Here is a 12,483-nt window from a genome sequence, read left to right on the forward strand (position 1 = left end):
CCGCCCCTATATTTGCCTTCAAAGAACTGAGTAAATTATAATTTTGAACAATCACGTGCTAAACGTGAACTCCAACTCCACATACTATTTTAAGAACTAGTAGGTCACTATATTCAAACTAGTAAAACTCTATGAAGTTGGCTGGGGGTGGTGGCTCAAGCCTGTAATCCCAGCACTTTGGGAGGCCAAGGTTAGAGGATCACTTAAGGTCAGGAGTTCAAGACTAGCCTGGCCAACACAGTGAAACCCTGTCTCTACTAAAAATACAAAAATGAGCCAAGATCATGCCACTACACTCCAACCTGGGCAACATAACAAGACTCCGTCTCAAAAAAAAAAAAAAAAAAAAAAAAAAAACCTCTATGAAGTGGTTAGAAAACTGAAGTGGAAGTGAGGTCAGAAATTCAGGCTTATCTTTATCTAAAACAAGCTAAGAGGTCTTCTTTCCTTGCTGCTCTTTCACAAAAGATAATTTAATATAAATGCAAAGAAAAAGTAACAGCAATGTTAATCACGCTTGTGTTAACGAACACCACTACCACCACCACCACCACAAAAAGAAATGCTTGCAGAAGCTTAAGAGTAGATGCAAACACAAATAACTCACAATCATCCAACACTATTCTGACCTTGATTTCACCCCGTATCAAATTGCCTATCTTAGAATGTTGGAATGGTTTAGTTAACCTAAGGTCAACTGCAGAACAGGGAAGAGGCCAAATGGTAGATGATCCTGTTGAAAGGAGAGATCTTGGCAATAAAAGCAATTTAGCATAAATGAAGGTGATTCATAATACAAGCAGCAGCAGTAGATTGCTTTTTTTCTTTTCTGGGTCAATTTTGGTTAGTCTCTCAAGTTAGGTCTTTGAGACTAAAAATGAACATAAAATGAGCAGCTCTGCACAGCAAGGTAATGTTGGTCCATTTAGTCTAAAGCAACTCTATCATCCAGTATCCCCACATGTTGATAAACACAATTCTGTGTTTACGGTAACATATCTGGATCCAGATTTGATTGTATGCCGGGGCTTATTCAAAATTTACCCTTGGCTTTAGCACAATTTACTTCAAAATCAGTAAAATATCACATAAAATCATTAATTTCTGTTAATGACAGCTCCATCTTAGTAAAACATTTGATTTGTTCAATAGATGTAACTACGTTCAGAATTACACCTGCTCCCTCCAAAAAAGTCCCAGAACTAACGTTTATTGTAAATATATTTAGGATTAATTATGATCTATTCAAAGCAAATGGTGACAAACAGCTTACTTGCTATCTACATAATATATAAAATAAATTTTATTTGAAAAGAATGAAAACAACTTTACTCTCATTTTCTTGTATAAGCTGAAATTTAAAGAATGCTCCTTCTTAATGCATAAGCATTGGAGGGGAATTTTATAATAGCATTTTTTAAAATGGGAAAACCAGGTGATACACTTCCCTTCTCTTTCTCATCACCACCCAGTCCTTAGAGCATAAGATCACTACCTTCTGTTTGTCCTTACAAATCTTCGTCACATTCGGAACTGATTTATTTTAAATCATCTCTTCTAGGTGTTTTTTCCCTTCTCCCTATTCTACTTAAGGAAAATGTCCCTCCTACTGTTGGCAGGCATAATGAATATCCTCAAGACAACATTAAAATAATTGCTTTCATGAAACTGTTTTGTGCTTTTTATCTGGGATAACAAGAACCATCCAGGAACAAAATAATGTGGCTATCAAAGGTTACTTACAAGTAGCATTTTAATACCTTCTTTTTCATTCTCCAGGCTACTCTGTTGAGGAAGTTATCCTACTTAATATTTAATAGCCAGTGACTTCGAACCCAACTTCATATTGAGTGACATTCTCTCATGTTTGTGAACACAACATAACAACACACATACATAGCCACTACTCACTCACTCTCACAAGCAAGCATACACACACATTTTCTTTCTTTCCAGAACAAGCCAGAATTACAGCTCTTTTGGTGATTGTTATAATTTTTGGAATGGTTCATAAATTTTCCAAATTCTTTTAAATTTGTAATACTTTCATCTTTTTTTCTTTTTTTTCCAATTGTGAACCATTCCATATTGCATCTTTATTGCAAAAGTCAACATGCTTCTTAGAAATTCAGATTGTAATTGATAAAACAAACATTACATATATGAATTTAAATGTATAAACAGTTAGAAATTCAACAATATCTCCTATTATACTATTACACAAGTTCACAATTTTGTAAAAACTATAATACAGGCATACTGTACATCAAGAGGAACCACTATTCCTTTTCACATGATTTTTTTCCTTTTTGAAATAATGAGCCATCACCAAGGACCCTTTTCACCTTAACAAGACTGTTTTCCAATTTATCATCTTAGCTGGTAACAACATCTTCAATGTTACATAAAGAAATTGAGGGAAATTTTGCAATACTTGGGGTTACCTTTTTATCTTAGACAGTAATCCACTAGTGTATCAGGCTGACCTAGTCAACTGGTGGCTATTATTGCTGATCAGCTGCTTATAAAGATGTCATACACATTAAGAGGAATAGAATTTGCCTTAGATGCTGTATGTTATTTCTGTAAATGAAGATGCCAAGAAAACACGTATGGCAGTTATTCACTTTTAAGTGGAATTCTAACAGTTGAAGATTTGATGGTGGAAGTAAATCCCAAAGGGGGCGGGGGATATATATAAACTATTCTATGCTAACCTTAAGTTTTCCAGTATTATAATTAACTCACTTTAAATTCATCTTCGAGTCAAACATGTTTTAAAATTCTTTGAAAGCACACTTTTAAAGTATTTTTAGTCCTGTTTAAGGTGTACTGAAACCTTTTATAGAAAGGGCCTCAAATCTTACTGAAAAAACTGTTTTTCACTCCAACACACTTCTCTTTTATCTTCTTCCCCCAATATTAAAAAGTCAAATTTTCAACTTTTTACTGAGAGTGAAATAAGATGTCCATTTTGAGGTCAAAAAGATCATATGAAAAGGAATCTCACTCTGTTGAACTGTCTACTGAAATTTTTCTTAGAGTTCCATTTATTTACTGTAATTTTCAGTTTCCAAATACAAAAATACAACAATTCTTATTGAAATCTATACGCTGGTAGTTTTAGTACACAAAAAAAAATCCAAACAAATTATTTACAAAATTATACAGTTTAAGAAAAAACTTTGTACAAAAAATATATAAATCCTTTGTTCCCTCTATCACGTTTAAACTGTCAGGACTCAAAATATTCACCACAATGAATCTTTCAAAATATATACTGACTGAGCCACAGACATCAAGAAAAATTTCATTAGAGATGATGGAGGAGTAAGGAGCAAGATTGTGTATTCTAGATACACCATTCTAATGTTTTCCTTCTTTTATAAGCTTATTTTACCTTCAGTGTTACTAGAAATATAACAATAACCTAGAAAGAGGAAGTCCTTATTATTATGAAAGAAAATTATATGAACTTAAAAATGACCCTGGTTTGACACATCATTCCAGGAAAACACGTAGAAGAATAAAGATTATCAGAACATGGGATTTAACTTCTTATAGCTAAGTAAATCTAGAATCCTGATGGTTTTAAGTTCTTAGTGAACAGTTTCTATTTTGAGAAATAGTCTTTACCTCAGCAAACAAAATCCTTGATATAGTGGTCACGAAGAACCTTTTGGAGCCAACAGGAGGTTTCAAATTTTCATACCACACATATATAAAAACACAGATGTGTATATCCTTGAAAAAGTGACAGCCTATGTACATTAATCATTTTATTTTCCCAGGGGTCAGTACAGTGTAGTGTTGCTCCTCTGCTTTTCCATCTAACATTCAGAACACGACAACATAAATTTACATATATATTTTACTTAACAGATACTCTACTCTATACAGTGTACAGTAAAAATGCACACAGGAAAGGAAACTGTCTACTGAGGGATGCATATGTTCATGGATAGCAACAAGCTACAAAATTATGAAAAAATAAGGTCATCTGATCAAAGTCATATATGACTCCCATTTATTACTAGCATACTCAGCCCTCAAGCCCCTCCCACCCACCCCCTACCACCCTCAGTCACCTCACCATCATGGTTTAAATTTAGGAAAAGAATTTCAGACATTTTTAAACCCTTCTGTGTAACTATACTGAACTGAAGCTTCAAAAGAGGGAAAAAAAAAAGCTGGTGATTCTCTTCTCCCCAAAATCCTTCCATCATTCTCATCAAAACATCACTTATTTATCCAGGTGCTGGTTTGAACCTTTTATTGGAGACTGCCTGCGGTTGCCCAAATGAACCACTTATATCAATGATGACTAAGTCAGGCCTATTAATAGAAAGGCAAGAGGAAGAAAAGGGGGACAAGAAAGGGGCAATAGGTGAAAACCTTTTACATTCTGAATTATAAAAATTTTTAAAAAGACCAGCCGAACCAACACTCACTAAATATCAAAGCAAACTAAGAATCAGTAGCAGGAAAAGTCCAGGAGTTCATATGACAAGAGAATGGAAATACTATAGAGCTAGCTACCATTGCTGTAGCATTTAAGAACACACGGTTTGTTGTGATTTTCACTGAACTAGTACTACCACACATAAAAACCATGAAAAACAAATTTAGACTGAATACAAATTGGGCTCCTCCAAAGTAAAAAAAAAAAAAAAAAAAAAAAAATTAAAATTAAAATATACATATTTTTCTTCCAAGACCACTCTTGAAAGCAAAAGGGTATTTTAATTACAAATATTTCCTACTGTCTGATGACCCATCCATAATAACTGAGAGTTAAAAGATTACAGGCGATTTTGACATTTAATTAAACTTTATCAGTAGATTATAATCCAAAATAAAATTTCTGAACACCCTGTCATTTACATCATAATCCAACACCAACAGCAACAAAAAAAAGGTGGTGTGGAAAATAAGGCTCTAGAGATTATCTATGTCATTGCTGTGGATCTTCACAACTGTGTAAAAGTCACTAGGCCTTTGGTGCTTTAATATCATGTACAGTTATGAGATGTGTTTAAATAGCAAACCTGCTGTTCTTGAACCTACTGTGTTGAAAAGAAAAATAAAAAAAATTTTTTTGGCTCATTGACTTCTTTTAAATAATTTTTAAAAGTTGTTCTTCTAAACAATATTCCTAAAAATTACACAGCTAGCATCAGACTTCATCTTCGCCATGAGCGAGACTCATATTCATCTTCATCTTCATCGTCATCATCAGGCAAAAACAAATCTGAGGTTTCTGTTTCCTGAAGAAAGAGAGGTTAAAATCAGCTTAGTGGCACAAGAAGGGTAAGTAAAATACTTTTTAGGCCAAAGGACAAACAGGTTAGTATACAAAGCCCAGGCTAGATTTCATAAGGGATGCATGCAAGAGTATCTTTCAGGGCAAAAAAAAAAAAAAAAAAAAAAGCCCAAAATATTTTTGTAAATGATATAAATTCTTCTCCCCTGCTAATTTTGCTACTTTTAATAGGAGATTTCTACTCTAATATCATCAGGAAAATAATGTGGACATTTAGTACAGAAAATTTAAAAAAGACTATGAGATACATTTCTGATAAATTAATTTTATTCTATTAAAAATTAGGAAAATAAATGACCAAACACCTAAATCTTTGTTTTTATATCCATCCAACTGTTTGTGAGAGGTGAATATACTAGCTTCCCCATGACACTGATATTCCAAATCTTACATAAAAATCTAAAATCTTAGACAAAGTAGATGTATCTGCAAACACTACCCAAATATCATGACATCTTTTTTTCTTTTAATCTGGGGAACATTTCTGCTTTTGCTGTGTAAAATTACCTATATAGTGAGAACACACTCGATCAAACTATAAATGCTAGGTATCTTTTAAAACCAAGATTGTCATATAAATCAGGAAAACCTCGCAAACATAGCCTAAGTGTTCACTAAATAAACTAATGATAAATAACAGGAGTTAAAAAAGCAAAATAAATTCTCATATATTTGAAGAAGCTGATTATTCAGTACTTTTATTATTTAGGTCTTTAGTTTTCCAATTCCTCTATGTTCAACTTCTGCACACTCTCATTTTAACCAATTGTACACAGAAGGAAAATAAGAAACTCAAATCTATTACTATGGAACTTGAATAAACAAAAAGTGAAACCAACCAATTAAAGTTTAATTCGTTTATGTAATCTCTGACTTTATTCATCAGAATAAAAATTTCTAGAGCCCAAATAAATCCAATATAAATGTAAATAAAAAAGAACAGTCTTTCCTATACCAGAAGAAAATAACCCCCAACACAGCTTTTTATATCTCTAGACCTGTTTTAATTCTTTAATAAACATCTAAACGGGTCTTAACTTGCATGCATGAAAGAAAAACCCAGTATTTATTTTTAAATTTATACTATTTAATATCATAAAAAATACATAATTGAGAAGTGATCTAATTCAACTCTTATTTCCAGCCACTAAATTTACCTCCTCCTTGACTTCTTCTTCTTCAGTCTCAGTGGATATAGATGGTACCTTGGGCTTGTGCCAGGATATCTGTAGCCGACGGTCTTTAAATTTTGGCCCTTGGTTTGCAGCCTAAAATATACATTAGAAGATCATACAAGTTTGCACTCAAATTTACCAATGATTTCTGCAAATTCTGTGTTATTTAAAAAGTATAACATAGGGCAGGAGAGAAATCTGTTAAGGTGGATCTACAATCTCCAATGAGAGCTAAAAAAAAAATAAAGTCCCTTTTAATTAGAGCAACTATATGTTCTGGTTTGCCTAGGATAACCCATGGTTTATATCTGTGTCAGGTAAATGTTAGCATCTGTCTTGGTTGAAGTAATAACTGTTTTTCTAAGTACAGTTGCTCTACTTATAAAAGTCATGATGAGGACAAGAAATATTCTTAATACACGTATTGACCTTTGGCTTTGATATCTACATATATAGACTCAAACCATAGAAAAAAGGTGAATCATCTGCTTATTCATCTCACTGCATCTCTTACAGCCCCACCTATGTTGGATAAAGTTCTTCCTATTTCCACTTCTGAAATGCTATACATTAATAAGCACCTCTCAGCTCATCTATGCATTCAATAAACATTAAACAAACACCTAATACTATCCTAACTCATAAAACTGCTCCATTTCAAATGTGTTACTTGGTACTAATTTTTAAACATTTTTTTCTCCCCAGCAAATTCCAATAGGGGAAAGCAAATTTTAAAGACAAAGCAACACAGACAAGGGACTAGGGATCCAAAGTTTCAAAAAAGTAAAAGCTTAGCTATCCCTACAGCTTTCCTATCAAAGGTCCTCACTTACAGAACTGGGGGTTCTAAAAAAACATAATAGAAGAGATTCTTTTTTATTTGGGCTTTCATTCTAGTCTATCTAGCAAAATCAATGCTAAACCTCTTGAAGCATTTGCCAAATGTTTCCATGAAACACCTGGAGCATAGCATGGTGAGAATGTACATTAGGGCAGACTCATAAATACATTACTGCCTGCACAGACATCATCCTGTGTTCTAAGGGAAAAATTCCCCATTCCTTGAAGGGTCTAAATGCTTATAACCTAACACAAAACATTATGACTCATGGGACATACCAAACTGATGTATCAAAATAGCCCTACCAAATACAGAAATGTACCTTTTCTTTTCTTTTTGAGACAGGGTCATGCTCTGATTCCCAGGCTGGAATGTGCAGTGGGAAGATCACACTCACTGCAGCCTCGACTCCCTGGGTCCAAGTGATCCTCCCACTTCAGCCTCCCAAGTAGCTGAGACCATAGGCGTGCACAACCTCACATGGCTAACTTTTTTATTTTTATAGACGGGGTCTCCCGATGTTGCCCAGGCTGGTCTCAAACTCTTGGGCTCGAGCAATTCTCCCACCTCAGCCTCCCAAAGTGTTGGGATTACAGGTATGAGCCACAGCACCTGGTCTATACTTACCATCTTTTAAAAATCAGGTAATGTATGTAATAGAGATCCTTTACCCTTTACTCTATCCTTTAACACACAGGCCCATTATAGAGAGGCTTTCTCTGCTTGTTTTGTTCATTTCTATATTATTTGAATTTCTAAATAAAAATATATTACTTTTATAATCAGAAAAAGTAATAAAGATTTTTAAATCTGTAATAACTGTGTTGCTCTCCAAAGAAGATAAGAGGTCTGTCCTCCAAAAGGAATATTAAGGCATTAAATGTATTGCAAATACATTATTAAAGGAAGAATCAGAAATGTATAAGCAGTCTGAAATTAAGAATAAATAATTTCTACTACCTTTTAACAAATCAAACAAAACAGCAATTAGAATAAAGATATATTATGACGCTACCAACTTAGGAATTCTCATACACAAATGGTGAGAATCTCAAACTGATTCTAAATTGGTAAGAATCTAAAACTGATGGGGTTCACTCAGCAATTCCACATACAGTCATCACTTGGTGTTTCTGGGGGACTGGTTCCAGGACTCTCTGTGAATACCAAAATCCATGAATGCTCAAGTCATTTACATAAAATAGTATAGTATTAGCATATAATCTACACACATTCTCCTATATACTTCGAATCCTCTCTAGATTACTTATAATATCTAATGCAATACAAATGCTATGTAAATAGTTGTTATACTGTATTGTTTAGGGAATAATGACAAAAAATGTACATGCTCAGTACAGATGCAACCTTTCATTTTTTTTCTAATATTTTTGATCCAAAATTGGTTGAATCTATGGAGGTGAAACCCACACATATCAAGGGCCAACTGTATATCCAAGAGAAATGCGTGTACATGTGTAGTTAAAAACATGTATAAGATAGCAACACTGCTTACAAAAGCCACAAAGCAGAAATAACCCAAACATCCGTCAATAAGAGGATGAGGCTGGGTGTGGTGACTCATGCCTGTAATCCTAACACTTTGGGAGGCCGAGGTGGGCGGATCACCTGAGGTCAGGAGTCCAAGACCAGCCTGGCCAACATGGAGAAACACCATCTCTACTAAAAATACAAAAATTAGCCAGGTGTACTAGCACATGCCCATAATCCCAGCTACTCAGGAGGCTGAGGCAGGAGAGAATCGCTTGAACCCATGAGGTGGAGGTTGCCATGAGCCGAGATTGTGCCACTGTGATCCGGCCTGGGCAACAGAGTGAGATTCCATCTCAAAAAAAAAAAAAAAAAAAAAAAAGAGGATGAAAAATAAACTGTGGTATATTGATACAACTATTACATAGTAATAAAAATGGCAAATTAATGTTACATGTAAAAACATGAACGAGTCTCACAAACATTAAACAGAAGAAGCCAAGCACAAAAGAATACACAGTGTGATTCCATTTACATTACATTTTTAAAACAGGCAGAATACTAATATAATATTTAGGAATGCATATTTAGGTGATAAAACTACAGTCAATTCTCATTACTTGCAGTAGTTATGTTCTAAAAAGTTGATGCAAACATTTAATTGGCAAATAGCCACTAATTATAGGGGAAATAGAATTAGACTCTTATGAGCCTCTAGAGCAACCCTGTCCAACCTGTGGCCCGCGGGCCGCATATGAGGATGGCTTTGAATGCAGCCCAACACAAATTTCATAAACTTTCTTAAAACACTATGAGATTTTTTTTTCCTGCTCATCAGCTATCATTAGTGTTAGTGTATTGTATGTGTGGCCCAAGACAATTCTTCTTCCAATGTGGCCCAGGGACGCCAAAAGTTTGGACACCCCTGCTTTAGAGGGTCACAACATTTTTGTCAACTAATCAACACATACTTTGGTTTTATGTGTTTCTGTTGAAAGACATCTTATTTAATATATGTTACTGATTCATTAACATTGAACTCATGGCCAAAAGCACTCACTCATGCCTGAACAAAGCTTAACTAACACGTGTATTCTTGTAAGGCATATCACAGCCTTGCACTTAGGAACACTAGACAGGACTTTAGAACTACATTTGGGGGCCATTTAAAACAGTTTAATCACCAAAAAAACAAACTAATTGAGAAAAATGTGGCATTAAATAGACTGCAAAGGCCGGGCGCAGGGGCTCATGCCTGTCATCCTAGCACTTTAGGAGGCCGATGTCAGGAGCTTGAGATCAGCCTGGCCAACATGGTGAAACCTCGTCTCTACTAAGAATACAAAAATTAGTTGGGTGTGGTGGTGGGTGCCTGTAATCCCAGCTACTAGGGAGGCTGAGGCAGGAGAATCACTTGAACCTGGGAGGCGAATGCTGCAGTGAGCCGAGATCACGCCACTGAATCCAGCCTGGGTGACAGAGCGAGACTCTGTCTCAAAAAAATAAAATAAAAAATAAAAAAATAGACTGCAAAAGGGGCATTTGTTTACAGTATAAAAGCTGAAACAAGAAGGCATAGCACCACCTTATTTCTATCTCAGCTGAAAACGGGCACATGAGGGGACTGGCAACTGTGTGTATGTCTGAGAATGACCACAAAACACCATAAGTATTGATTTTGGGGTTACAAATAAATTTTAGTGAGTAGATGAATTGGCAAATTTGGAATCTGAAAATAATAAGGACTGACTGTATAAAGAAAGCAAGTGACCATCATAAAGTGAGGCTAACGGTTACTGCTCTGAGAAGGAGAGAGGGTAGATAGAGGCTGGGAGGAGCAACAAGGGGGATTGGGGTATTGGAAATTTTCTATTTCTTGACCTGACGGATAGGTGTATTAGGTGTTTGCCTTCTGATAAATCACTGAACTATATGTTTACAATCAGTATAGTTGGTTTTTATAAACCTTTTTAGTTGACTATAGTTATAACCTTTAAAAATTTTAATGAAATAGGCCGGGCGTGGTGGCACATGCCTATAATCCCAGCCCTTTGAGGCTGAGGCAGGTGGATCACCTGAGTTCAGGAGTTTGAGACCAGCTGGCCAACATGGTGAAACCTCATCTCTACTAAAAATACAAAAATTAGCCGGGCGCAGTGGTGCATGCCTATAATCCCAGCTACTCAGGAGGCGAAGACAGGAGAATCCCTGAACCTGGGAGGTGGAGGTTGCAGTGAGCTGAGATCGTACCACTGCGCTCTGGCCTGGGTGACAGGTGACTTGAGACTCTGTCTCCAAAAAAAAAAAAAAAAAAATTTTAAAGTAATACCAGATAGCTAAGATTTTTATGTGAAAAAGGCAAGGTTTGGAATGTAGCCCTGTATGTATAATATGATCACATTTTGGTAAATGTTTTTAAACTGAGAAGCTTTATATATGTTTTCTTACATACATAGTATTTTTCTATAAACATATCTAAGAATAGTGACTATCTTTTAAGAATGGACAAAGATTAACAAAAGGGAGATTTTACTTTTATTAGTCATACTTTTTTTTTTTTTTTTTTTTTTTTTTGAGACAGAGTCTTGCTCCATTGCCCAGGCCGGAGTGCAGTGGCGCAATCTGGGTTCACTCCAACCTCCACCTCCTGGGCTCAAGCAATTCACGTGCCTCAGCTTCCTGAGTAGCTGCGACTACAGGCAGATGCCACCACAGCTAGCTAATTTTTGTATTTTTTGTTGAGACAGGGTTTCGCCAGTTGGCCAGGCTGGTCTGAAACTCCTGAGGTCAGGTGATCCACCCGCCTTGGCCTCCCAAAGTGCTGTGATTATAGGCGTGAGCCACCGTACCCAGCCCTAGTCATCCTTTTAACCATTTGCATATATTTTATTTTTTAAAGTTTTGGGGTTTTTTTGTTGTTTTGTTGTTTTGAGACACAGTCTCGCTCTGTCGCCCAGGCTGGAGTGCAGTGGCACAATCTTGGCTCACTGTAACTTCTGCCTCCCAGGTTTAAGCGATTCTCCTGCCTCAGCCTCCTGAGTAGCTGGGACTCCAGGTGCGTGCCACCATGCCCGGCTAATTTTTTGTATTCTTAGTAGAGATGGGGTTTCACTGTGTTAGCCAGAATGGTCTCAATCTCCTGACCTCGTGATCCACCCACCTCGGGTTCCCAAAGTGCTGGGATTATAGGTGTAGGCCACCGCACCAGGCACTAAAAAGTACTTTTTAAAAAAATCTAGGATTAATCTCTTAACATATCTATTACTTATTACAGTACCTAATTGTTCTACACGTACATATATATTCTCTCACATACACATCTAAATATGGCTTAAAATGATAAAATATTGGGCAAAAAGGCTGGGCGCAGTGGCTCATGCCTGTAATCCCAGCACTTTGGGAGGCCGAGGTTGGCGGATCACGAGGTCAGGAGATCAAGACCATCCCGGCTAACACGGTGAAACCCCATCTCTACTCAAAATACAAAAAATTAGCCAGGCATGGTGGCAGGCACCAGTAGTCCCAGCTACTCGGGAGGCTGAGGCAGGAGAATGGCGTGAACCTGGGAGGCGGAGCATGCAGTGAGCTCAGATTGCACCACTGCACTCCAGCCTGGGAGACAGCGAGACTCCGTCTCAAAAAAAAAAAAAAAA

General features: G+C 36.2%; 1 protein-coding gene across 1 annotated transcript in view; it reads right to left on the reverse strand.

The window, feature by feature from the left end:
- Positions 1 to 1,977: 1,977 nt before the first annotated feature.
- RBM27 (RNA binding motif protein 27) overlaps positions 1,978 to 12,483 on the reverse strand; it is an 86,540-nt gene continuing 76,034 nt past the window's right edge. Inside the window, exons 20-21 of the mRNA XM_003266582.4 lie at positions 6,481 to 6,591; positions 1,978 to 5,267 (exon numbers count right to left, since the gene is read on the reverse strand). Of these exons, the coding sequence (XP_003266630.1) occupies positions 5,184 to 5,267; positions 6,481 to 6,591 (195 nt within the window). The 3' untranslated portion in view covers positions 1,978 to 5,183. The remainder of the gene's footprint in view (positions 5,268 to 6,480; positions 6,592 to 12,483) is intronic.

The sequence above is a fragment of the Nomascus leucogenys genome, chromosome 2 (assembly GCF_006542625.1).
Source record: "Nomascus leucogenys isolate Asia chromosome 2, Asia_NLE_v1, whole genome shotgun sequence".
NCBI classification, from domain to species: domain Eukaryota; kingdom Metazoa; phylum Chordata; class Mammalia; order Primates; family Hylobatidae; genus Nomascus; species Nomascus leucogenys.